Source organism: Vombatus ursinus, unplaced genomic scaffold (assembly GCF_900497805.2).
Source record: "Vombatus ursinus unplaced genomic scaffold, bare-nosed wombat genome assembly UNPS02000749.1, whole genome shotgun sequence".
In the NCBI taxonomy this organism is placed as follows: Eukaryota; Metazoa; Chordata; class Mammalia; order Diprotodontia; family Vombatidae; genus Vombatus; species Vombatus ursinus.
The window spans coordinates 11,230,442-11,257,241 of NW_020940527.1; the positions used below are offsets into that span (position 1 = coordinate 11,230,442).

The 26,800-nt window shown below is 45.8% G+C and overlaps 1 protein-coding gene across 3 annotated transcripts in view; it reads right to left on the minus strand.

Annotated features, from left to right (window-relative positions):
* The window catches only part of ZCCHC24 (zinc finger CCHC-type containing 24), a 138,980-nt gene that overhangs the window by 108,879 nt on the left and 3,301 nt on the right, over positions 1 to 26,800 (minus strand). For all 3 annotated transcript variants that reach the window (XM_027860976.1, XM_027860984.1, XM_027860991.1), the window contains exon 2: positions 12,567 to 12,767. In XM_027860976.1, the coding sequence (XP_027716777.1) occupies positions 12,567 to 12,767 (201 nt within the window). The remainder of the gene's footprint in view (positions 1 to 12,566; positions 12,768 to 26,800) is intronic.

Genomic DNA, 26,800 nt, shown 5'->3' on the forward strand with positions numbered 1-26,800 from the left:
TCTCTCTCTCTCTCTCTCTCTCTCTCTCTCTCTCTCTCTCTCTCTCTTCATCTTCTTCTACTGCTCTCACTTTTTCAAATAGAAGAGATTTTAGACTTGTTCTGTTTGGTCCCAGAGGGTAGATCTAGGCAGAAGTTGCAGAGAGGCAAATTAGGCTGAGATCAGAAAAAACTTCCCACCATTTAGGGATGTCCCAAAGTAGAATGGACTGCCTTGGAAGAGAAGTGGAAAAGAGTGGGTTTACTCTCCCTAGAGGTCTTCAAATAGCTGTTGGATGTACTATAAAAGAGATTCCTTTTCAGGCAGGAATCGGACTGATAAACCATTGAGATTTCTTCCAACTCTAAAAATTCTTCACTTCTTTACAATGTATCAGACCACCATCTGAGCACGTTCCAAGTTCTGTGGAATGTATATGAAATATATATATAAAAACAAGCCTATGGGGCAGCTAGGTGGCGTGGTGGATAGAGCATCGGCCCTGGAGTCAGGAGAACCTGAGCTCAAATCCGGCCTCAGACCAGACACTTGACACTTACTAGCTGTGTGACCCTGAGCAAGTCACTTAACCACGATTGCCTAAGCAAAAAACAAACAAACAAAAAAAACCAAACATGCCTAAAGTAGGAAGGGCGAGTGCCTAGAAGTAAAGAGAATCAACGTTGTCAGTATCACCTGGAGAATCAGTCAATCTGAGGATGCAATGGGTCACTGGCTGGCATGCCCACCCTCTCATCCTCCTGCCTGTCTCCATCACAATTCCTCTTCCCAGAGTGGGTTGCAGCACTCCAAAAAAGCAGCATCTGCTAAAGTGGCTTTGGAGTCCTAATTCTGCCCCTTGTTAGCTAAGCTACTTGTTAGCTGACTTTCTCCAAGCTTCATTTTTCTTATCTATGAGGGGAGTGGACTCAATGCTATTTAAGGGCCCTTCCAGTTTTTCTGAGTCTCTATGCTCTCAGCTATTGCAGCTCAAACAAAGCACACAGGGCAGCACTGGAAAATATAGGAAACAGAGCAACAATTAACGTTTTTTATACTTCACAAAACGAAATAGAGGCAATCAGACCAAAAAGCGTCCTAAAATCAACTTTTTAAAAACAAAATTCAGTTAGAGTTTTTTGGGTTTTTGTTTTTTTGAGTGAATGGAGAGGGAAGAAGGCAGAGATTCCAAGATCTTGTAAGGATGCTCTGCCACAGGGATGGGAGAAGGGAACACACCGAAGAGTGGTCACCAGGGAGAAGAAGCAGCAATCCTCTGAAAGCATCCTATTTTAACTAATTATTCTTGCTAATCAGATAGGAAGTCCCGTTATTTCTCTGCTGCTGACGTAGTATACATGCTGTCAGTACCCTCTAAATTCAGTGCCCTGCAGCAAGCTCCTGGTCACCCTGCCCTCGTTATGACTGCCTGGAAGGTACAGTTACCATTGGGTGTTGGGTTTACAGCCTCCTCAGAGATCATCTCTACAAGCTCTCTCAAATGCCATTGTACATTCCTTTCTGTCCTAGCCTGGGAAATTAACCTTTTTCCACTTTCCTCTTGATAACACTACTTTTAGTTTTCAACATTCACTTCCACAGGCTTTTAAGTTTTAAATTCCCCCTCCTTCCCTCCCCTAGATAGCGTGCAATCTGCTATAGGCTATACATGTACATTCCTATTAAGCATATTTTCACATTAGTCATGTTGTAAAGAAGAATTAGAATCAATAGGAGGAACCACCAGAAAGAAGTATATCCCACAGCCTCAGATCTTTTCTTCAGCCACAAGCCAGCCAGTCAGCCAGTCATTCTTGCCTATGAAGTGGATGTTCTAAAACAACCAAGGACTTCAGGACTAACTCCTCGTAGTCTCATGGGCCTCTTGCCATTTCTCAGACTTCACCAAGGCACCATAGGAGGAAGTCACCAGTTGACCTTGGTCCATATTGGCAGAGGTTGAAATAATAGTTGGACATTCCTGATATCTGACCTACTGGCCCACAAGCCCCTTCCCCATAGACGCAAGTGGGAGAGCTTTAGGAAATGACAACCCCAGACCTCCCTAGCTCCCTTCTATTCTTCTATTCTTGCTGGTGCTCAGAATTGTGTTGAGATGTCATGAGTCACACCTCACTTGATGAACAAGAAAGATTATATTTGAGGCAGAAGATATTGTCACCAATCCATCCCTCCCAGAAGACTTCCAAACCTGTTGTCCCTAGAGTGAAGCCTGACTCAGAGCTCCCAACCAGCTCCAGGAGTTCCCAAGAGGGAATCTTGGGACCAGGAACACCCATCCCACCAGAGCACCTGCACTCAACTAACTGGCCTGGAGACTCAAGCTCTGGGTCATAGGACTAGGAGTCACAGAGTTGGGAGACCAGAGATTTAGAGCAAGAAATGAAATCACAGAAATTATCTAGTCCAATCTTTCATTTTACAGATGAGGAAACTGAGGTACAGACAGGTTGTGACTTGTCCAAAGCGACACAGGTAGCAGATTCAAGCAGATTCAAACACAGGTCATACCTGTTAGATTGTCATTTATCCTCCCCCCTTATGGCAGCTTACAAGCATTATTTTTTTTAGGACAGAGGTCCAAGCATGCTTGGACAACGCACTGCTTTATTCAGTCCATCCTGGCAAAGACATCTAGTTCATCAGAATATGATTTAAGTTGGCACAGGGAGCACCACCTATTGGTTGGTAAGTGCCAAGTCAGCAGGATTGAGTTCTTGGGTTGTGCCTTGGGGGAGATGGGAGTGTTAGGATAGAATGCTCAGTATGGAACTGGGCATATACTGTCAGACAGAGCTGACAAATTGATTGGTTTTGCTGAACTGATTTTCTTTTTTCCTTTCTTTTTTGTTAAAAGGGATGGGACACTGTGGGGGTGGTGGCAGAGTGGATATATTCTGAAATAACGGTGATTTTAAAACAAAATAAAAATAAGATTTTTTGACTAATTATAATAGTTTATTTCAAATTATAAGTTTAATTGCTTTTTATAACTTTAGGAGAGTTGAGTATAGAAATTCTTTTGCTATTGTTTTGTTATAAATTTTCTTTTCTCCTCTGTTTTTTAATTAATTAATATATTTTTAGTTTTCAACATTCACTTCCATAAGCTTTTGAGTTTTTAATTTTCTCCCCTCCTTCCCCACCTCCCTTCCCAAGACGGCATGCAATCTGATATCGTCTCTACATATACATTCCTATTAAACATATTTTCACATTAGTCATGTTGTAAAGAAGAATTAGAACCAATAGGAGGAACCACAAGAAAGAAGAAACAAAACAGAAGGAAAAGAAAGAGCAAATAGTATGCATTAATCTGCATTCAAACTCCATAGTTCTTTCTCTGGATGTGTATAGCAAAAAATAAGATTTTTTATGGGATCCTAAAAGGTGGGTATAATTTTAACCTGGGTGGGGTGAGTACTGGTCAATATAAAAGGGGTTTATGGTATAGTATTTACTGTAAGCCTCTTGTGAACCTCTAAAGTCTTCCAAGCTAGGTGGCAAAATAAGAGTGCTGGGCTTGCAGTTGGGGAGACCTGAGTTTGAATAGAGCCTACCTCCCAGAAACTTACTAGCTATGTGACAGTGGACCAGTCACTTAATTTCTCTGTGCCTCAGTTCCTTCATCTCTAAAATGAGAGAATGATGGCCCTTTCAGCCCTGCATTTACAATTCTTTGAATTTCTAGGGGTTTTCCGCCACAAATGAATCCCAAGACTTAAAGATAATTCTGCTACCTTGTCCCTCCTAGTCTACCTAAGCCTGAGATTATAACAGCTCATGGGGCACTTAAAGTCCTTTGCAACCTGGCCCTAAAGTACCCTTCTATCCTTATTGAACATTTCTCCCCTCCATGCACACTGTAGGGAGGGAATAGGCATCTACTAAGCACCCACTATGTGCCAGGTGCTGTGCTAAGCACTTTACAAATATCTCATTTTATCCTCACAACAATCTCATAAGATGGGATATTATTATCTCTTATTATTATCTATTATTATCTCTTTACACAGCTGAAGAAACTGAGGCAGACAGAAGTTAAGTGACTTGCTCAGCTAGTAAGTGTCTGAGGTCAGATTTGAGCTCAGGTCTTCCTAACTCCAGACCCAGTGCTCTATCCACTGCAACATCTAGCTGCCTCTAAGCCAAAATAGCCTTCCTATTCCTTCAATCAGTACTTAGGGGAGTTGCAGCCAATGCTGGTGGTCTTACAATCTACTCTGCAGGCCACTGATGCTTATTTCTGGAAAGCTCCAAGCAACCTAGAGACCCCATGAGCCATTGTAAGTAATAGACACCTAGGAGCTAGAGGACAAAGTCCCTTTCCAGTTACCCAGACTCAAAGCCCTGTGGCATGTTAACCGGAATTCCCTGTTTCAATGAAGATGTTTCACTGATCCCTGCTCCAGAAGGCGCTGGGAGACACACCTACCTGAGCCATGATGGTTGTACCCCATGCTGGAAAGGAAGAATTTGCAGTCCTTGAAATAACAGATTCCTCATAGAGACAGCAACCAAGCACACTACTTTCTTAACTGGGAGAGATATGGCCCAGAGGATTTTGCTCAAGAGAACCATATACAGCCTCCAGGCCCCACCCTAGTTCAAGTGTTTCACCTACATAAATCTCATCCAAACAGCCTAGGAGTGACCCGGGAGACAGAGAAAAGGGTATATACATCAACACCAAGCAGTAATTAAGCATCTACTATGGGCCAGGCACCGTGTAAGTGCTAGAGATACATAGAAAGGCAAAAAATAGTCCCTGCCCTCAGAGAGTTTACAATCTAATGGCTACATAGCCCATGTACTGTTGTGGTTTCATAACTAACATGGCAGCAACAAAAGACATAGGCAGACATAATCTGAAGTGTGTTTGCCTTTCCTGAAACAACTAAGTGAGCATTTTCTGGCTTGGGCATAAGCTCTATTGAATTCTTTCTGATCTCTGTAGTTTCTTCTTGAGCATCTCTCATCTTTAGGACTCCAGCATACTTGTCTTGCTTTGGGTCCAATAAAGTTGCTCAGAGCTGCAATGAGATTTTTCATCTCCCCTCATTCAGGACCCAGAAATGGCCCCTGAGAGAGATATGCACATATGCATACACCTAAGAGTTGGTGATACCTGAGAGGCATAAAGTCCTGAAGGAGAAACACAGGCCAAGATCCCAAAGACAGAAATTCCTGAGAGACTCTGGCAGACAGAGAATCCCAAGAAACAGAGAGAAAAAGAATCTTCAGAGTTGGTGGAGTGAGGGAAGGGGACAGAGTGAATTTGCCAGATTCTCCGTGTTCTGTCTGCTTTCCCTTCCTACCTCATCCCTCTTATTCCCAAGCCATCTCTTCCCCCCACCCTTTCACACACTCTCCCCACCCTATCCATCCAATAGTCCAGGAACTATTTACATGCCTAATTCTAAAGTTTTAGCTGTTCTAGGAATCTCTCCCTGGGTTTTTTTTTCTTCTTTTGCAATCTCCAAGAAACTTGATCTGCCAGATGGGTGGGAGAGATTATTGTTTTGTGTCTGACATCTGGATTTCATTAGAGGCCTCAAGCATGCTGAATCAGGAATGGTTCTTTCCCGAGGGACAAGAGGGACTTTAAACCCTTGGAGTGGCCCAGGACCTTCTTCTGAAACTCTCCTTCAACACCACCCCTCAACATACATACATGCACATGCTCACACATACAAATGTGTACTACAGGTATGTGTGTGTATGTGTGTGTGTGTGTAGGGGGGTATACTTCTAAACCCCAATGGATGCCTCCCTGGAAAGAGTAAACAAGCGCTGAAAGATGGTTGGCCAAGGAGGGGGCAGGCGAGCAGGCGGGGCTGCTGGGCCAGAGACTCCCCTCCCCCTTCCTTGCTCAGGGACTTTGGGCATCCTGCCATCTGGCCGCTGGCCCCGCCCGACTGAGAACTTGGCTGGGGATGGAGATGGAGGGTGGAGGGAGAGCCCTGGCAGAGGGATGTGGGGTCTGGGTAAGACTTGCTGACACCCCACCCCCTGCACCCTAACCCTGGGCCTCAGATTCTAACAGGAACAAAATAACAAGGTAAAAATTAAGGAAGTGGTTTAGGGAAAAGCCTCGGGTTGAGGATAAAGAGACCCCAGCTGTAGGCCATGCTCTGCCACTAACTAGCTGTATGATCTTGGTGTTCACTTAACCTTACTGAGCTTCAATGACCTCAAATTGGGTAATACACAGAATTGCCCTGACTACCTTAACAGTGACCTGCCCAAGGTCACACAGTAAATGCATCCATAGCAGCCTAACAAAAGAACCCTGCTCTCTAGACCAAGTCGCCCCTTTCCTTCTAAAGAGCGGAACAACAGTGCTCCAGAGCCTGTGCCTGGGTAAAAGACACCTCACGTGAAAGCAGAGAACTACAATTTACCCAGAGTGAGACAACTGTCAGACTGCTTCCCATTCCTTCCTGTCTACACTAAGCCACCCAGACAGAACCATCCAGGCCCACAAATCCAAGGGCACAGTGCCTGGTGAGAAGCCCAATGGCATGAGTCTTGATGCAGCAGGGGACACAGCAGCTTCCTGAGACCAAGGGGGAGGGAGGAAACACTGCATCCCGATCCCTCAACCCGCTGCTGTGCACTCAAACAAATATTTTTATATTGGGATGTCTCCTCGGTTCCAAAGAATTCTTTCTCTGAAACCATCCTTCTTGCCACACAGCCCCTCCCCCTCCTCCCTGCCAGAATCATGAGCGTAGCAATATGATTTGGGGCTTTAAGGGGTTTCCTACCCCCACCTCCACCACCACTCCCCTCGATATGCCTTTTCTCATCTTCTGAAGAGCACGATATCATCCATTGGCATAGAGACCATGTTTCCCGATCCAAAATTCAGAAAACTTGGTTTGAAAAAGGATTATTTTTTTTAGGTATATCCATGAAAACAGGAGACTTGGTTAAGCTTTGATCTAAGTGCACACAGTGTGGTGTCTGCAGCTTGAAATAGTTTTACCTGGTATCCCCACCACCCTACTGTTCCACGGGCATGCTTCACATGACTCCCACAGACAGTGCAGACCTAGCTACAGGTGGAACATACAATGGGATAGAATACCACATGTCTTCTTGAGGAATCACAATGCTTCTTCAGTCTGTCATTAGCAATCTTCGTGGCCTTTGTGTTTTTATTGTAATGTTTACTGACACAATTCATTCAGGTCTTGTTTCCTCAATAATCGGGATTCACAGGACATTTCCACAACTTCTGAGGACAACTAGACCAGAATATCTGAAATCAGGCCTGCCTTAAAAAGTCCAAGAGGCATGGCCGCTGTAATCCATAGGGAATATGTGGTGAATTCAGGGACAATAGCTGCAGTGTCCACATCGGGCTGCCTCTGCCCAGAGTCAAGCTGTCCCTGGACCCTCAAGCCATTGCCCAAGGGCTCCTCAGGCTGCCTCACCTCAAGCCTTCTCTTCATGCACACGACCATGGTGCCTGTGATACAGACTTCACACACACACACACACACACACACACAGAGCACACAGTCACACACACACACTCACAATCACACACACACACACTCACATACCCCTATTTAATGTCAAAGATCCTCACACTCATGCATAGAAGCACACACTCATAGGTCTGTTACTCTGTGAGGACAGCTTGTTCAGAGCAAAATGCTCCAGTTGTGGTTACCAAGGGCCCTGCTCCCTCTGTATACTGAAGCTGTCTCAGTTACAGGCTGGCTCGCCCAGCATTAGGAAGAGCCAGCTGTTCGCAGGTTGAGCAAGACTCTGAAATGCAGATGTCTGGAAAGGAGCCTTTGATGTCTCAGACTCCCAGGCAGCTTACATTTGAAATGACGTTATAAAACCCACCCACCCCCATGATCCTACTGTACCCCTAGACAGTTGCCACCCTGAAATGCAAAAGGGGCAGAACAACTGTGTAAAAAGAAAGGCAGCTGCTGCTCTTTGCAAGATCCACACTCAGTCAAATCCTCTTCTCCCATGATACAGTAAATTCATTCAGGAATCCTGATAGCATACATGCACAGATGTGACTACTCTCTATCACCCTAGGGCACCCCCCCCCCCAACACCCCCCCGCTCTACACTAGCAGTTAGGTCCCTAAGAGGCACCCTAGGCTGGGGCCTGGCTTAACACCCTGAGTATTTGCATTTTCTCACTCCCTTCCTCTTTGGGCTATCTCTGCCCACTATGTGTTTCAGTAACTCCAATGGGTTTTTTAAGTGCACGGGGCTGCATTTACATAGCTTACAGTCAAAGTCCAAACTCTGGCCATTGCCGGTGTGGGCCAAGTAATATATTCACCCTTTGGAAGAAACACAGGGGAGGCTTTGGTTCTTCACTGGGCTCGAAGCAGTCTCCTCCACACTCACCAAGTGCTAAAAAGGAACTGGAGCCAGTAGAATGACGGAAACATTGCAAATTCTGGCTGTTTCTTCAGAGGTTTCACATTAGCCAGGTCTCACTGGCCCCTGCTGACATTAGCTAGAGTTTAGCCAGATCGGATCTTTACATTGCAGTGTGTCCACTCAGCAGTGGCCCCTTGCAAGACTATAAAGCTTTGTCTTTAGCACCCTCCCACCTCGGCTTTCATGCCCTCTTACACCCACCTCGGGCACCCGATACCCTTTGGCTGCTTAGGACCATTTGTCTGCTCCCAATGGCAAACCAGCTCTCCCTAGCCAGTGGGTGAAGCTCTGGAACCCTCTCTGCCCTACCTTCTTTTCAATCATAAAGCTGGAAAGAAGTCAATAAACTAATTCACACTAATGTATTAATGTCTGATAATGGCACAACCACATTACCCCAACCAGGGAAATTTGTATTTTCACAGGGATTCTCTAATGATGCAATGCCCTGTAACCAGAAGAGGCTCAATAATTATTTGAAGTTGTGAGGGGGGTGGGGGTAGAGTATCTTTAGGCACCAAAACTTGGGAAAGGACACTCCCCAACAACTGCTAACAATTGTTTGTTGAATGAAAATATGTAATTGTTCACTTATGTCCTAAGTGTTGAGAGGAAATACAAAAGTTTAAATGAGATACTTTCCTTGCCCTTCTATACAAAAACCTGTAACACATAACTATAACACAACGTAAAACATGGTGAGCAAAAAAAGAGATAAAGCATTATTAGTTCTGAAGAAGAAGCTACCATTTCTGGCTGGGGTATCAGTTAAGTTTCATGAAGTAGGAGGCGTATGACCTGGCCTTGATCTCAATAAGTAAAGAGGAAGACAGAGATGGCACACTATATAAAGATTCGGCCTCAGTCAGAAGTACCTGGATTCAGGTCCTGCCTCTGACTCATCCTGGTTGTGAGACTTGGGGCAAGTCACTTGGGCAAGTTGCCCCAGGGAACTCTCTAAAGACAGAGAGTTGCAGGGCAAATGCTGTTCTGCATTGTAGGGGGTTTGTTTCCTCACTGGGCATTCCTTCCATGGATGGATCCTTCCAGAATTGTTTTGGGGATCAAATGGGATGATGTATGTACATCCCTTTGCAAACTTAAAGCACTATTCAAATGCTAGTTATTCTCATGACATCACAGATCTGAGCCAAAAAGGAAAAAAATAGGTAAGTAAAGGGAAGAAAGGATATTTCAGGTGTGGTGACCAGTGGCCACAAAACCAGGAGAGCTTAGGACCTGAACAGAGTGCAACAAATAGTCAGGGCAAACAGGAAGGCAGGGAAGGGTTTTGAGCAAAGAGGTGACATGAGCTGGTCAGTGAATGAGGAAGAGGAATCTAACAGAACTATGAAGAATAGATTAGAGTGGAAAAGACTGCAGGTAGGAAGACTGAGGAGTGCCCTAGAATGTAAATATACCATGGAGACAGCCGTCTATCTCACCTACACAAAAGATTAAGCACATTGTCCCGGTAGGAGATGCCCAGGCCTCAGCTGGAACCCACCTATCATCACCACAGCCCAGTTACATACATGTAACATGGAGACACTAAGTGGTAGGCTGAGGCGTCCACAGCATCTGCTAATGCTACAGGGTTTCTGAAGCAGGGATGAGTACATTGTATCCTCACTCTCCTTCCCTTCTGCTCCTCAGTATCAGGAGGAGAGTTAAATGACAGCCAAAAGTCCTCCAGTGTTCCTGCCTCCTTCTTCACACTGGCTGGTTCAGCTGTCTGCCAGCTATGAAATAACAACCAAATTTAAAAAAACCATTGCAAGCTGCCTTGATGCTGATGGGTAGCCTGGCCAGGCAGCCGTATCTTTTGTGAAGCAGCATTGCCATTCTGGAAAGACACCTGCCAAAAAACCTGGGCTACAATTCGAGTTCTGCTACTAACTTACTGTGTGACCTTGAATGAGTCACTCACTCCTCCTGGGATCAGTTTCCTCATGTGTAAAGTGAAATACTGGCTCTAGATGATGCCCAAGTTCTCTTTCAGCTCTAATAATGTGAGTCTGATTCTGTTTTCGCTCTCACTGATTCCCCTCACCTCTGAAGTTCTGCATAGAAGGAGATGGGTGTGTAGTGTATAGCCCATGGTTTAACTACCTTCTATTACTTCTGTCCTGTCTTGCAATGTTCAGTATTATTTTAGATATCTAGTTCTTATCTCCCCCTATAGAATGCCAGCTCCTTAAAGGGAAGAGCTATATCTTTTGTTTCTATATTCCCCAAAGGGCCTGGCAAAAAGCTGAGCCTGGAAGAGAGTTAATAAAAACCAAATAAATAGTTGCTCATGTCCTCTGGCCCTCCCAACAAGAGTAGAAAGCAGAGGTTAAGCAGCCCCTGAGCCACATGAAAAGTGGGCATGGAAATCACCACTGAAAGTTTTGCACCTGATTAATACTTGCTGAATTGAATTGACTTAGCTATTCATTTTAATTAATAGCTATTGGTTAATAATATCAGTATTAATTCATTGTTTCCTTGGTGCTAATAAGAGGAGTTTGCACTCTCTGAGCTACAGGGATTGAGTCCAGAGGACAGGAACTCTGCAGTTGCCGCCACTGATCCCGCTGCCCCTAAAATAGACTGTCCACTCGTGGATAACTGGGAACCGATTAGATCTTTGAGAACAGATGTACTCTACTCACCTCTTCCATCTCTGATTTAGTAACCTGGGTAGATGAGAACTCTGCTCCTCATCTACGTCTCACAATGGGCCACGACCAAGGTCAAAGTCAAGGTCTCTCTGTGAGCTTGTGAGATAGGGCAGGGCTTCTCAGAGGGGCAGACCCATAGCTGGAGCCAGCGGTGAGAAATAAGAAGAGGAAAAATCTCCAGAGCAACTCTTACAATGAAGTGACCTTGACATCTGTGGACTCAGCTAAAAAGACTGCTGAGGTGAGCGGTGCAAAAAGTGACAAAATGACCTCTGGCTGGTGTTGGGCAGGAGGCCTCCCTGCCCAGCTCCAGGATCCAGCATCAAAGGCAAAGACCCTCTTGTTCCCTCCTGCTCTACTTACTTTGCAATTGATGGAAGGAGACCCAGCCTGTCAAGGAACTGAGGATGGAGGACAGAGGATTTAATTCCACAGCACTTCTAAGACTCCTAAGCACCCCCTTGCCTCTTTCCCTTTGGTCCCACAGTAGAAAGGCACTTTCCTATTCCCAGGAAGCCTTCCTTCCCCTGCTGCATCTGAGGCAAGCCTCCCTGGCTTACAGCCCAGCTCTTTCCCTAGAGGGCTAGCCTTCCTGGGTCTTGGAGACCCTCTGAATGTCTCAGGATTCCCCAGGAGAATAGTGGCTGCAGGGTAGAAGAGCAGGGAGGTGAGGCAGCTGATGTACAAGGGGACACCGCAACCGAGCACATCTGGATTCCTGGCACCCGCCCCACATTCCTTCCCTGTGACTGAGAGGAGGCGGGGGCCTTGGGAGAGTGGTGAGGAGGCTGCAGTGCTTGCCAGCTTCCCTCCCACCAGGGCCTGGACCCCCTGGCCAGGCCAAATGGAAACCTGAGCCAACAGGAAACCTGGTCGTGGATCTTTCAGGGGTAAAAGGGAAAAAAAGGAAGCCAGGGAAGGCTTTGGAAAAATTTCCCCCATCACCTTTCTCCTAGGTTCAGGGAACTTAGAATCTCAGTCTCAAGTCTTCCAGCTGGGACAAGTTTCCTAGTAGGGGCCCTTTTCTGGCCTTTCTTTTTGGCCAGGACCTTGGGACCAGGAATCCCAGCATTCAAACCCATAAACTTCTCCCTTTCTCCCCAAAGTGTTGCAGCAGAACACTTGCCAATTCCACCCAATATCAAACTGGAAACGGGGCATGCAATCATCTTTATGCCAGCCTCTAACACACCCACCAACTGCTTTCTTAAGATAGGAAGAAAGAAAGGAAGGAAGGAAGGAATTAGGGAAAATAAGGGAAGGGAGGAGGGAGAGAGAAAAGGCAGACATTGGAGAAAAGCAGAAAGCTGCACTGGACACTCATCTTTGGAAGTGAGCAACGTTCAAGGTCAGATGTCTCCTTCCCTTCCACAGTGAGTGGTGAATTTTTCCAATGAACTTAGACCAGAAAAACCAGAGTCCTCCTGAGAGGTTGGGTGCCTTAGCCGCATGCTCAGGCAGCCTGGTTCTTACCTGGGGGCAATCTTTTATGTAGTGGCCCTTGTTGAAGCAGAGGTGGCAAAGGTAATTGGGGGGTGGCCTCTTGCTGGGCTTGCGGGCCTCAGAGGAGAGAGACAAGTCAGAGAAGTGCTCGGTGAGGGAGCTGAGCCCATCCACGATGTTGTTGAGAGAGCCATAGGGAGATGCACTCTTGTACAGGCTGCTGCTGAGGGCCTGAGCGGAGAGAAGTTTAGAGGGTCATAGAATTTAGTGTCAGAAGGGATCTTAGACACCATCTAGTCTAACCTACTCACTTTATAGAGAAGGAAACTCAGACCCAGAGAAGGGAAGGAGCTGGTCCCACAGTCAATTAAGTATCAAAATACAAAGCCAGAAGATGAGATGTGGAAGGAAGTTAAGAATGGGCCATAACGGGCAGTGAAGTTTGGGACCACAGGAGCTTCCATCCTCCCCTCTTCACACCAGCCTCAATACTTTAAATGTTGGTTGTGAGACAAAAGCCCTGGAGGAGAACTCAGATGATGCTCCCCACACACACCTCATTGTTATTTCAGCCCTGACTTTATTTGTTCCCCAGTCAAATCTGTCACTAGACCCACTGACCCCTACCCCTGCTTCCTGTGAGGCTGAGGTGGTAACAGTCTCTCAATGTCCAGCTGAGTCACCCAAGTGACTCCTACCTGGTCCACTGTGTAAGTGATTAGTCAGTATTAATGCAACTGGGGCAAAGACCAGTAAAGACACCCAGGGCCCACCCCCTGACCCCTTCCTCCCATAGCCCCCAGCATGAGTGAGCCCAGCCTCTGTCCAAATCCCTAGCAAGGCAGTGGCTCCTGGTCTGTCTGGATGAGGGAAACCAGACATCTCCCTTGGGCAGGGCTTCAGAGACAGTGCAGCCTGGCCCCCTAGCCTGATGTATACATGGGCTATTTATAGGCATCACCAGCTCCGGGCTTTGTTAGACAAGAATCTGACAGGAGAAGTGGGATGCACAAGACCACGTGGAGGTTGGGGCCACAGCTCAGTGATGACTTTGGAGAATGGCTGCTTATCCTCATTTTAACCCAGGAGAGACTGAGGTCTGAAAGAGGTGGCTTCCCTCAGAATGGGAGTTGGGGGTAAGGGAAGGCCAAGGCAGGAATAGACCTCAGATACTCCTAGTTCCCCATCCCAGTTGGGCCACTAACTAATTTTATGCAATGGGCATATGGAGAATGGGGCACCACAGCCTCTGCCCCCAAAATGTTCTCAGGTCAAGGCTTAACTCCTCATTCTGCCTGAAGCCATGCAGAAGGTTATGATGACAGGTAATCTCTTGGCCCATAAGGGTTCCAAAGCAATAGAAAGGGAACGCTTCCCTGGATTCCTTGGCTGACAACTTCATCTGCAGGTCACTTTATTCTGTATTATCCCCACCCCAGAACTGAACCCTTAAAGCAGCTGTTCATTCTATCAAACCACAGTACCAAGTTCCCATGATGGAAAACAGGAATCTCTGTGCTGCTGACCCATGGCATCAAAGGAGTCCTTGGGGGGATAAGGGAACAAATGGTATCATACAACCCGCCCTTACATGATTTGGGATTCAATATTAGTCACCTCCAAAGAAATCCAGGCAGCTGGCATCTGCCAACTTCATTTTTTCCTTTTCATTTCATCCAAGACTTTTGAGGGCTTTGAAAAACAACAGAGGGCAAAGAAAACCAGATTAAGAACCAAAAGACCAGGGTTCTACTTCTACTGCTAAATGACCGTGTGACCTTGGGCAAAGACCTGCCTTCTACTGGCCTCAGTTTTCCCATTCATGAAAGGGGAATAATAATCTCTGCTCTGCTAACCTCACCTTGGGGTACTAATGAGATGATCAAATGACATAATAGATATGGAAGCACTTTGCAAATGATAAAGCAACGTCAGGTACCGTGTAAATGACCTGCTGAAACTCCAAGACTGATTTTTAGCTCCTCGAAGATCGGGCTCCGGTTCTGACACCAAGAAGTTGACCCAAACAAGAACTCAGAGCTCCCAAACTGTGCCATCAACCTCCATGGCAAGTAAATTTCAGAAATAGTAGCATCTCCCCTCTTCAACTTTTTTTTTTAATAGAGATTTATGAGATTCTACAGGAATCAGTAATGCTCTGGCAGCAAAATGCGGGTGAAAAAGGAAACCTACTGATTAAGTCTTAACAAAGCTCTCCCCACTCTGGCCGCCATGTTCAGCTACCCACTGCCACTGCCACTGCCACAGACACCACTTCTCCTAGGGCTCTCTGAGCATTCCATCTTCTTCCATAACACTCCCTACAACTACCTTTGCATTTATGCAGGATTTTCCTAGCCTTGCAGGAGGATTTGGGGGGACTAATCTAATTCTGGTCTGGTAAAGAAGAGCCTCCCTAAAGTGTTAGGTCCAAATTTCATTTCTCTTCCCCCACCCCTCCACCAGCTCCAATTTACCAAACTTCTGTTCTGACCAGTAAGGCACACTGCCATTTCCCTGACCCCTTTTGACCTCTTTCCAAAGCTTTCCATAAAAGGTTGGTGACCTTAGGGGTGGGACAGTAATGTTTCCTCTCTCAAAGCCATCCAGAGGCTGCTCAGTTCCTGGAGTGTGTATGGGGAGGAGGAAGGCTGAAGGGGGATGGGGAGGAAGGGAATAGATCTGGAGAATTTCTTAGAGATCAAGGTGAATGGGTGCAAGCTTGCACTTGGACAATTGTCCTGCCATGATTTCCCACAGACTCCCTGGATTCCCTGTGGGGGAAGGGGAACCTCTGGCTGTTGGACCTCTTGGGGGAAAAAAAAACCCACAATCAAAACTTGTCTTTGGCAACACTCCCCCTAAAATATAGCTTTTCGACCTATCACAAAAGTCTGAGGAAAGGAAGAAGAAACATGCAAGATACAGGCCAAAAAAAAAAATACACTGGAAAATTAGAAGAAAGCTGATTCATTCTATCCCACTGGCTGCTGTTCTCAAAGAAATAGGGCTTTCTCTAGAAGACCCAACAGCATACATCTCTGCTCCCTTTGACATTCTCTCTCTCTCTCTCTCTCCCCTCCCTCAGGCTCTCACCCATAAGACAGGAGACCCACTACAAAAATGCCTCCTAGGACAGATTTGGACCCAAGCCACTACAAAGGAATCTTGGAGTGGGGGAGAGGGGGAAGAGGGAGAGGGCAAAGGAATCCTCTTGCTCACTCAGCCTCCTCCAAAAGTGATGGCACTGAGATTCCAAAACCAGTCTGATTTTTCCTCCAGTTAAAAGACAAAAAGAGAACAAAATGATAAAAGCCAAACTCAGAGATCTATCTCCCCATCCCCTGAGCTCCAATGGTAACTGCTACTTCTATCATGTTTGGAATTAATGTTGATGACTTGTCCAGTATTGTTCATTATCTTTTTGTGAACTACCTTACCAACTAGACTGTAGGCTCTTAAAGGGCAGGAACTATATAGTGTACACCTTGGTATTTGCCATATCACCTACCAAAAGACTAAAAAGGTAGTGGGACTTAGCAAACCTCAATGCCAGATCACCCATTTCTAAGATGCCTTCTCTACTCCTGCTCAAATTCTATGGGAAGCCTACTGAGACTACCTCATGGGCAGCTAGGTGGCACAATGGATAGAGTGCCAAGCCTAGAATCAGGAAGACCTGAGTTCAAATCCAGCTCTAGACACTAGCTGTGTGATGCTGGGCAAGTTACCTTACCCTGTTTGCCTCAGTTTCCTCATCTGTAAAATGAGCAGAAGAAGGAAATGGCAAACCACTCCAGTATCCTTGTGAGGAAAACCCCAAATGGGGTCACAAAGAGTCAGTAACAATTGAACAACAAATTCATTTTATCTAATCTCCATTGGACCCTCATTGCATACACTGTGAACTCTTTCTTCTCCCCTACTCGATACCTCAGAACTCTGAGACATCATCTTCTTTGTTCCAGTCTCTGAGAAAGAAGTGACTTCTCTCCATGCCCAGGTCAATGCCTCTACTTCTACTCTTGATCTCATGGCCCCCCACTTCCTCTGGGAGCTTGTCCCCTTTAACCGTTCTATCTCATTCTTTCAATTTCACTTTCTCCATATCTACTGGCTCCTTCTCCACTATCTCCAGACATGTACAAGTCCTCTATTTTTCAAAAGCTTTCACTTCACATTGCCATCCTTTCAAGCTAATAGCCTATATTTTCACTCTTTCACAGCCAAACTCTTAGAAAAAAGTAATTTTCCTCATTGATCTCATTTACATGTCAATTCTCAACCTAGTGCCATCTGGTTTAAATCCCACCTACTGAAATGGCTCCTCAAAAGTTACCAGTGATTCAAAGGTCTTTTCTTGGTCTTCCTCCTACCTGACCTCTCTACAGCTTCAGAGTATAGACCACTTCCCTCCTCCTGGATACTCTGTCTTCCTTTTGTTTATATGGTCCTGCTCTCTCCTGGTTCTCCTCCTACCTGTATAATTCCTTTTCTCTTTTCTTTGCTGGATTACCATTTAGCTTCTGTCTCTTTAGCATGAATGTCCTCCAAGGCTCTGCCCTTTCACATTCTCATGGACTCTCAGATTCAATTATCATCTCTATGCCTACAACTCTCAAATCCATCTATCTATCATCTATCCATCTAGCCCTCATATATCTCCTGGACTCCAATCCCATTTCTCCAATCACCTGGTAGATGTCTCTACCTGGATACCATGTCAGCATCTCCAATTTGTCTTCTCCCTCTAAATCTTTTCCTACCCTGAACTTCCCTACTTCTGCTAAAGGCATCATCAACCCTTCTGGTTACTCTGGTTTGCAACATCCAAGACATCTTAGATGCTTACTTCTTTCTCCTCCCCCACCATATATAACCTTTTACCAAATCCTGCCAATTCTATCTTGACAACATCTGGTAAATCTGTTCTCTTCTCTTCACCCCCACCATCAGCACAGTTCAGATGTTCATTATCTCTATTGGAACAGCCTCCTAACTGGTAGTCTCTACTTCTGCTTCTAGTTTCTCCATTTTCTAATCCAGCAAAATAATCTTCCTAAGGCATAAGTTTGACCAGGTCATTTCCTACTCAAGAATCGATACTGGCTTCACCTTGCCACTAAGACAAAAAACAAACTCCTCAATCTGGCATTTAAAACCCACCATAAGCAGACTCCAACCTACCCTACCAGACTTGTTCCTTATAATTTCCTTTCATGCATGTTATGTTTCAATCAAATTGGACTAATAGCTTTTCTACCAGATGTAGCACCCTGCCTCCCACCTCTAGACCTTCCCATAGACTATCCTCCATGATGGGAATTCACTCCACCCTCACCTCCACCTCTCCAGATCCTTATCTTTCTTCAAGGGTTGGCTCAGGTGCTACCTCCACCATGAAGCCTTCCTGGATTCTCTCCTGCATCCCCCTCCCCCAGGAATTGTATTCTCCTTCATCCAATTGCCTTGAATTTACTTGTCTGTGTTCATTTTGTGTCTCCTTAGCATAACAGAGATTCCTTGAGAGCTGGAATGATTTTGTTTTTGTCTTTGTCTTTAGCATCTAGCATGGAGCATTGGACATAGTAGACATTCAATAAATATTTGCTGAATTGAACTAAATTGTTACTGTTGCTGGCAATGGTGATTTCTACAGCAATTTCCACAATTCTATAGCAATTATCTCACTGGAGCCTCACAATAACCCTACCTAGCAGACAGGGTGGATTTCATTAACCCACCTAACAAATAGGGAAATGAGGTCAAAGTGAGATTTGAACCAAGGCCTCGGGTTCCTAGTCCTTTCTTCAGTTCTTTCTATTCCACTCTGCCACTCTTTGAAAGATAGCAACTCCACTGGAACTGAGTGCCTCTCTTACCTTCCAGAGATTCAAGGAATGGGGAGAGAAAACAGAAAGCTCCAGGGTGATCTCCTGGTCACATATAGCCCATCCCTTTGCACCACCACATCCTCCAGGAGGAGAAGACATGGAGATGAAGGAGCTCAGAGGACCACATATTTTGAGTTAGAAAGGACCACTGAATCCATCCAAGTCCCACCCCCTCATTTTACATGGTCTCAAAGGAGAACATGACAAGTCATCTCTTCCATCCCTCTATCCCCAGAGAGATGAAGATTTAGTTAGCAAAGGGTTCATAAAGAATTCAGGGGGGCAGCTAAGTGGTGCAGTGGATAGTCCAGCCTTGGAGTCAGGAGTACCTGACCTCAAACACTTCAAATCTGGCCTCAAACACTTGACACTTACCAGCTTTGTGACCCTGGGCAAGTCACAAAAAAAGAAAGTCCTGATTGCCTCACAAAAAAAAAAAAAAAGAATTCAGCTGTTAGGAATCTCAAGAACAATATGACATGATGATAATAATATAAATGAAAACAACACAAAATGGACATCTGAATTCACATTAAATGCAATAAATCTTATTGATCCCAGAAGAAGAAACATACTTTTCTCCCCAAGAAGGGAGGTGGAAAACTATGGGTAGGCAATGTTGTATACTCAGTCCTATAAGATCAGTGTTGTCTTTCTTTTACTTCGTTCCCGGGAAAGGTTCTCTTGTAGGGAAGCAATATTGGCAGTAACTGATATTAAAAAAAAAAAAAGAAATCTGCAAAACATTCTAAAATAAAGACAGAATCCATGTAGCTCCACCTCTCCCCCAACTATCCAAAGGGCCTGAAGTTGCAGATGCCAAGGAAGATTTCCTAGTAATTACATGTGGTTCCCCAGTAGGTAAACTCTCTAGACCCTGGAATTGAGGCCTAGGCTTTTTGAGTCCTCATAAAAAATCATTGGAGATCATTCTCTTTGTAGTTCCCACTCAGAGGAGATAAGTGCCCCAGAAGGTAATGAAGAAGAAGAATGTGAATTAGAAACAAGCGGCAATATTTAAAGCCAGAAATGACCAAAAAAAAAAAAAGTAGAAGAATCAGGAGAGGCAGAGATGGAGGAGATAGACATAGGAAGAGACAGAGACAGAAGTCAGACAGAAATAAAGACAGGCAGAGACAAGGGAGACAGAGAAGTAAAGAAAGGAGACAGGTGGACAACCGGCAGAGAAGACAGAGACGGCCAACAAGTAAGAATAGAAGAAACAAACAAAAGGAGACAGGCAGGTACAATGGCAATAAGCAGATATGTAGGGGTCAGACAGAGACAGACAGAAGAAAAAGGCAGAGACAGAAATGAGTCAACAGAGACAGAGAACTCCTTCCAGAGAAGGGCTTTCTAATAATTGTTCTCAGCTCTGGTTGGGATGGGGGAGTGGGGAGGGTCTTTTCATCTCGGAAATAACTACCCCCTCATCCTACAGGGCTGTCCTCACATGAGACCTCTGTGGGGGACAAGGGAAGCTATTCACCCTGCAAATTTCTCTACCCCCACAGAGTCTTTCTTTCTGCCTCCAGAAGTCCGATGGGCCCTAGCTAGAGGCAATTCCTATAGAATCAAGGACTGATAGCCCTCTGCTCACAGCCTACCTTTCCGAAAGGGATGGGGCAGGGCTGAGGAGAGAGAGATGGGAGACAGAGCGTGGACCAGAGAATCTGAGCCCACCTGCAGTTCTCTGTGTTAGGGACAAGACTCAGGAGGGATCTGGAAGAAGGGCAACTAGAGAGCATACGGTTCTGCAGAGAACCTTATGCTCCAATTTCCATAGTCTCAGTCAGATTCAGATAAAGATTGTGTTTCCTGTAAGGAAACAAATCCAAATCGGATCTGTGGTTTGTAAACACTGGGTTGGGTTTTAAAGGAAAAGGGTGGACCCTTTGACAGACTGTCTGGAAGGAAGGGAGAAAAAAAAGAAAAAGAAAGAAAGGAAGGAAGGAAGGAAGGAAGGAAGAAAGAAAGAAAGAATGAAAGAAAGAAAGAAAAAGAAAGAAAGGAAGGAAGGAAGAAACAAAGAAAGGAAAGAAGAAAGGAGGAAAGAAAAAGAAAGAAAGAATGAAAGAAAGAAAGGAAGGAAGGAAGGAAGGAAGGAAGGAAGGAAAGAAGGAGTCATTGACACTGGCAAACCTAGAGATGCCTAGCTCCTCCCACCAAAGTCCAAGCCTCTAGTTGGAGCAGAGGGGCCTGTCCCAGAGGCTGTGCTGACTCTACCACAGAAGAAAAGGTACACAGCAGCTCTCTTTAAGGCTGCCTGGCTTTTCCACAAAGAACACCTGATGATCTCACCCCAGGCATGGGGATGCCTAAGGGAAAGAGCAAGGGAGAGACAGGGAAGCGGAATAGAGGAAGCAGATAGAAACCAGGGATAAGGAAAAGGCAGAGGGGAGATGCCAGGAGCAGATGCTTCATCCCAGTGACCCCTTTCCTCCCCCAGCACCTTCTGTGTTTACCACACAAGGTGGCACCCATCAGCACCCACTGACTTCTCTTTTTACTGAGCTGTTTCCTAAAGGTCTGTCTGGTCTCCCTACCTAGATTATAAGCTCTGTAAGGCAGGGGCTACCTTATTTCTATATTCCTGTTGAATGAATGAAAAACAGAAAAGAAGCAGGGAGGGCTGAACTAAAGCTATATTCCCAATCCAGGAGTCTGATACCTGTACTATATAAAGCGGGGATTTTCATTCCAATTTACTTAGACTCCCATCTGCCCATGCTAGAGGGCTACATGCTAAAGGGAAACAAGAGAAGGACAAAAGATAGTGTGCCTGCCCACATGTAGCTTATGGTCTTAAGTCCTGTGATTTCACTGATACAGAGAAATTTTGGTAAGGAAACTACCTCTATGAAAGCATATCAATATCTGCTCTGCAACTCATAGTCTTAGAGATCTGTCTGGGGCATGGAGACATTAAGTGACTTGTCTAGTATGTGTTAAAGGCAAGTCTTGAGCCCAGTTCTTCCTGGCTATGAGGCTAGCTCCCTAACTACTATACCCACTGCCTCCCTTGCAGTCTTACTGGGGAGAATCAATCAACCATAGAAAAGTGGAGAAAACAATCAGACGGGTGGCCCAGAGAAAAAGGAATCTGTCTTACTGACTGTATGTATGAGCATCTCAATGGTAAAAAAAAGTTAGGGTTACCACCTTCCTCACTTTCCTCCTGGCCAAGGAATATCCTTCCCAGTCCTGACTGCATCATGAGTGAGCAGGTCAATAGTGCAAGGCTGGTGACACCTCTCTCCTGGGAAGTGGTCCTGTTTGGAGAGCCCTTCCCACAGAAAAGCAAACAGAAAACCAGGCCTTTCCCAGCATTCCCATTAAGTCTAGAGTTTTCAAGGAGTCTCCGTTCTTCTCTTGATTATCATTAGAGCTTTATCCTCTTCCTAATGCCTGGGGCTCCTTGGCAGGACAAAAATATGTGGGACAGTGGACAGAGCCTAGGTTTAGGAGTCAAGAAACCTGGGGTCTAATTCCACTAGCTCACTATGTGGCCATGAGAAATCACATAATTTTCTGGGCCTCAGTTTCCACATCTGTTAAATAGGGATAATAACCCTGTCTTGTCTGTTTCACAAGAAGTGTTATAGATTAAATTAGGTAATGTATGGGGGCAGCTAGGTGGTACAGTGGATAGAGTACCATGCCTGGAGTTAGGAAGACTCATCTTCCCGAGTTCAAATCTGGTCTCAGGCACTTACTAGCTGTGTGACCTTGGGAAAGTCACTGAACCCTGTTTGCCTCAGTTTCCTCATCTGTCAAATGAGCTGGAGACGGAAATGGCAAACAACTCCAATATTTCTGTCAAGAAAACCCCAAAGGGGGTAACAAAGAGTCAGACACAACTGGAATGACTGAACAACAACAAATGTATGTAAAGGTGGAATGCAAAATACAAACATTTCATAAATGTAGAGATCATGATCATTATTAAGTTCTTCTCTTGATCTGCTGGTTCTCCTCCTTTCAGTGCCTTTAACAAGCAGCCTAAGGCTCTCTGGCAGCCCCCTGGTTCCTTCTCACTGCCCCACTCATCTCCTAGTCCACTTCTCCACCCTCCTGCCTGACTCAGAAAGACCACGAGGTGTGGTCTGTCCTTTGAGCCCAGCAACCAGCCAAGTCCCACTTAACTCATGAGATCAGGCAAGGTCACTGTGCCTCAGCCAGCAAAGCTCCCAAAGCCAACATACTTCATGTTGGATTCACCTCCTCAACTTTCCCACGGGCAGCTTGGGAGGGCTTGTACATCCTTACTGAGTTTCTCTGTCTGGGTCAGTACGTCTGAGTTCCTCGGGACCTCAAATGTTCAAACCAAAGGTGATTTCAGGAAGCTGCCACTCCTGCCACAAGGACCATACTCATCCCTGCCTGAAGACCAGGCAGAAGTCCATGTGCCCATTTCATAGGCCATGTAGTCTATCACAGAGGGTACCAAAGATTCCCTACCCATTGTCAGTACTCCATGGTCCTACATTCCCTCAATTTGAGAACAGAAACAAACCAACCAGTTTCATGGAATCATATAAACTCAGAATTGGAAATGATCTAGTCCAACTCATACCTGAAAGGAATCCCTACTATAACATATCTAACAAGTGGACACTCAGCCTCTTGTTAAAGACCTCGAGTGAGGGAGAACTTGTTGCTTCCCAAGGAAGCCCATTTCTCTTCTGGACAGCTCTAAGTTTTTCTTGACATCAAGACTAAAATTGTCCTCTTTGTACTTTCTACCCACTTGCTCCTGGCTCTGCCCTCTGGGACCAAGTAGAATAACTTTATCCCTTTCCCACATGACGTTCCTTCACACACTTAATCACAGTAGCATACCCTCCTTGGGTGGTTTCTCTAGGCTAAACCTCCTCTTTCCTTCAAACAAGCCTCCAATGTTGTGGATTCAAGACCCTTCACCAGCCTGGGTGCCCTCCTCTGAACACCTGCCCAATTATCAACATTCTTCCTAAATACAATGTCTAGAACTGAACACAATACTCCACTTGTGGTCTTACCAGGGCAGCATGCAGAGGGACTTGCACCTTCTCATTCCTGGAAGCTAAGTCTTCCATGTGAGTCCAAGATGACATCAGCTTTTTGGCTGCTAACTCAGAGAGAGTTTGCAGTCCACTAAAATCCCCAGATTCTTTTTATATCAAGTGCTGCCTTACCCAACTTCCTTCGTTTTATACTCGAGGAGCTGGGAGGTGTTTGAGTCCAAGTGAGATTTTACATCTACCCCTACTGGACTTGATCTTATCCAGCATAACCCTGTGCTCTAGCCTGAAAGTCTTTTTGATCCTTCCAGATCCACGATCCTAATGGTACTTCCCAACAGCCTCAAGGCACATGTTAGATTTATGGGCACATTCACCATTTCCAGTTCCAGAGGAAGCTGGTGGAGTCTGGATAGGTGCTAGATCAAGGGAAGGGACATCAAAGTTTCACTTTTCTCTGCCCCGGGCAGCCTGCATCTGGAATCTGGTCTTCAGTTCTGGGGGGCTACATTTTAGGAAAACATTAACAAAGTAGAATCCTTTCTTTAGGTTCTTCTCACTTTCCAGTCCCCTCATCATCACCCTTCTACCTAACCTAAAGAAAGGAAGAGCAGGGGGAAAGGGTAGACATCACTGTCTTCAACTATCTGAAGGAACGGTATGGAGACTAGAGAACAGATGTGTTCTGTGTGGTTCTAGAATGAAGAAATAGGAAGTGTAGGTGAAACAAGGTAGTGTGATAGTGGAAAGGGTACTGGACGTGGAAATAGTTGTTGCTGAGTCATTTCAGTTGTGTCTGACTCTTCATGACCCCATTTGGGGTTTTCTTGGCAAAGATACTGGAGTGGTTTGCCATTTCCTTCTCTGGCTCATTTTACAGATGAGGAAACTGAGGCAAACAGGGTATAAATGACTTGCTTAGGGTCACCCAGCTAGTAAGTGTCTGAGGCCAGATTTAAACTCTGGTCCTCCTGACTCCAGGGCCAGTGCTCTATCTACTGCACCACATAGCTACCCAGAAACAGCAGGCATGGATTCAAATCCTGATGCTGCTACTTATCCCTGGGTGACCTTGCACAGGGCCCACATTCTCTGGGCTTCAATTTCCTCATCTGTAAAATGAGGGGAGTGACTAGATCAGTGATATCAAACTCAAACAGATCTTTGTGGGCCACATTTTTACTTAGAAAACTACATATTAACATTATCCATGTTGTATTGTGTTTTCATTTATTTTGTTAAACATGTCCCAATTACATTTTAATCTAGTTTGGGCTTTCTTTCACTAGATTGACACCTCTGAACTATATGACCTCTACTATCTCTTCAAGCTCTAAATCTGTGATCCTAAATAAGCAGAGGCAAACTAGAGGTTAACATATGGAAAAACTTTGTGATTAATGGTTCTACCCAACACTGGAATGGCCAGGCTGCCTTGTGAGAGAAGACAGTCCTCACGACTGGATGAGCTCAGGTAGAGATCAACTGGCTATCTGGCAGGCAGGCTGGAGAGGGGTTCATGAATGCAGTGGACTCAGGCTGGACTTGAGAATATCAAATGATGCACATCTGAGAATCTGGGTGCAAAGTTAGAACGATGTGGAAACCAATATACATAACCACTCATTAAAAAAAACCATAGTGAGAGGAATCCTGCAATCTCCTTTCTCTCTCTCTCTCTCTCTCTCTCTCTCTCTCTCACACACACACAATACATTGCCTTGTTTTCTTCCACCTTCTGCATCATCACACATGTGTTCCTGATGAAAGCAGGAAGGAAAGTACAGCTGCCCCTGGCACTGGACCTGAATATTTACAGCCTGGACACTGTACACTCCCCCCCCCCCCCCCCACACAATCAACCACCAAACCGTCTAAGACAAGACAGGAGAAGAAGCCTAGCAAGAGAAGCTAACAGACACATCAATATACTATAGGATTTCAAAGGAAGCTCCGAGGGAATGAAGATTCAGAGAGGAAAAGTGAGGTCTCAGGGAGGGTACGCTAACGGCCGTCATGTGGCCAAGTCTCCTTCCCCCATCTCGAAGCTCTATCTTTGCAGCCTTGCCCTGGTGTAAATTTAAATTCCAAGCAAAACTTGGCAGGGTAGCCTTCTCTCCAGCTTCTTTATATGGCATGCCTTCCCTGGGCACCCAGCGGGGTCGCCCTTCTTTTACGGGCCTCCAAAGCCTGCAGAATCCCTCCCTCCCATTTAGGAAATACCTTGGTCATGAAGTCTGTCAAGTGAGGGAAACTGTCCTACCTTCTCTAAGTTGATAGTGTCAACAGCTACGTTGACGTAGCTACGGAGATGTCAAGTAGGACAAGAACTGAGAAAATGGCCAGTGGAGGCTACATGTATAGGAACTAACAGCCATGCTCACACGGAAGCGAGCTTCCCAATCCAGGGGAGCATCTATGCTCTGAAAGATGCTTCTCTGGGCCAAAGAACTTCAATATACTCCTCTCATTTCCTGTCCCACACAGATCCAGGTCACCTTCCTCTGCCCTCTCTCCCTTAGGTGCAGATACTAGAGAACTTCCAAGGGTACAAACAGGCAGGTGCGCACACACTCATACACACACACACACACACCCACACACACACACACACACACACACACACACACACACACGCAGCCTGTTGGGCACGCAGCCCAACCCCTGGCCAATACTCCACTCAGAACCCTTCACTTTTCCTCATTGTCACGTTGCCACTGCAACCTCCTGTGCTGATATTACCCAGGAACAATGAGCTTTCTGTACCCCCCCACTCCCCTCCTCTCCCCTACCCCACCCTCCAACCCCAAATTCCAAATCCAGCTCCATCCCCTGCATTTTGCCATTGTTGTCACAGTAATCTGGAGGCTGCTCTGAGCTGGAGTGTTCCTGGCAGAGGGGGCTGGCTTGGTCCTGGCCAGCTTTGGTGGTCAGTACGCAAGTCACATCCTCAGGCACTGCTACCATGACTGGCCAGTCCTCACACATAATAGCAGGCCCTCCACGGACTGCCTCTGTTCTCTGTGGAGTCCCCTCCACCCAAGAACCTCTGCTCCACATGTGCTCGTCTCTTTTCTAACAGCCCACGCTGCCATCCGTGTTTGTCAGCTGCAGGATCTCTCTCTCTCTCTCTCTCTCTCTCTCTCTCTCTCTCTCTCTCTCTCCCTTCTTCCTTATCTTTTGCTCTCTCTTTCTCTTCTCTGTCTCTGTCTCTTTGTCTATTTGCTCTCTCTCTCGTCCTTCCTCCTCTCCCTTTCTCTCCTGTCTCTCTCTCCTCTCTGTCTCCCTCCCTCCCTTCTTCCTTCGCTTTTGCTCTCTTTCTCTGTCTCTCTCTCTCTTCCTCCCCTCCCTCCCTTCCTCCTTCTCT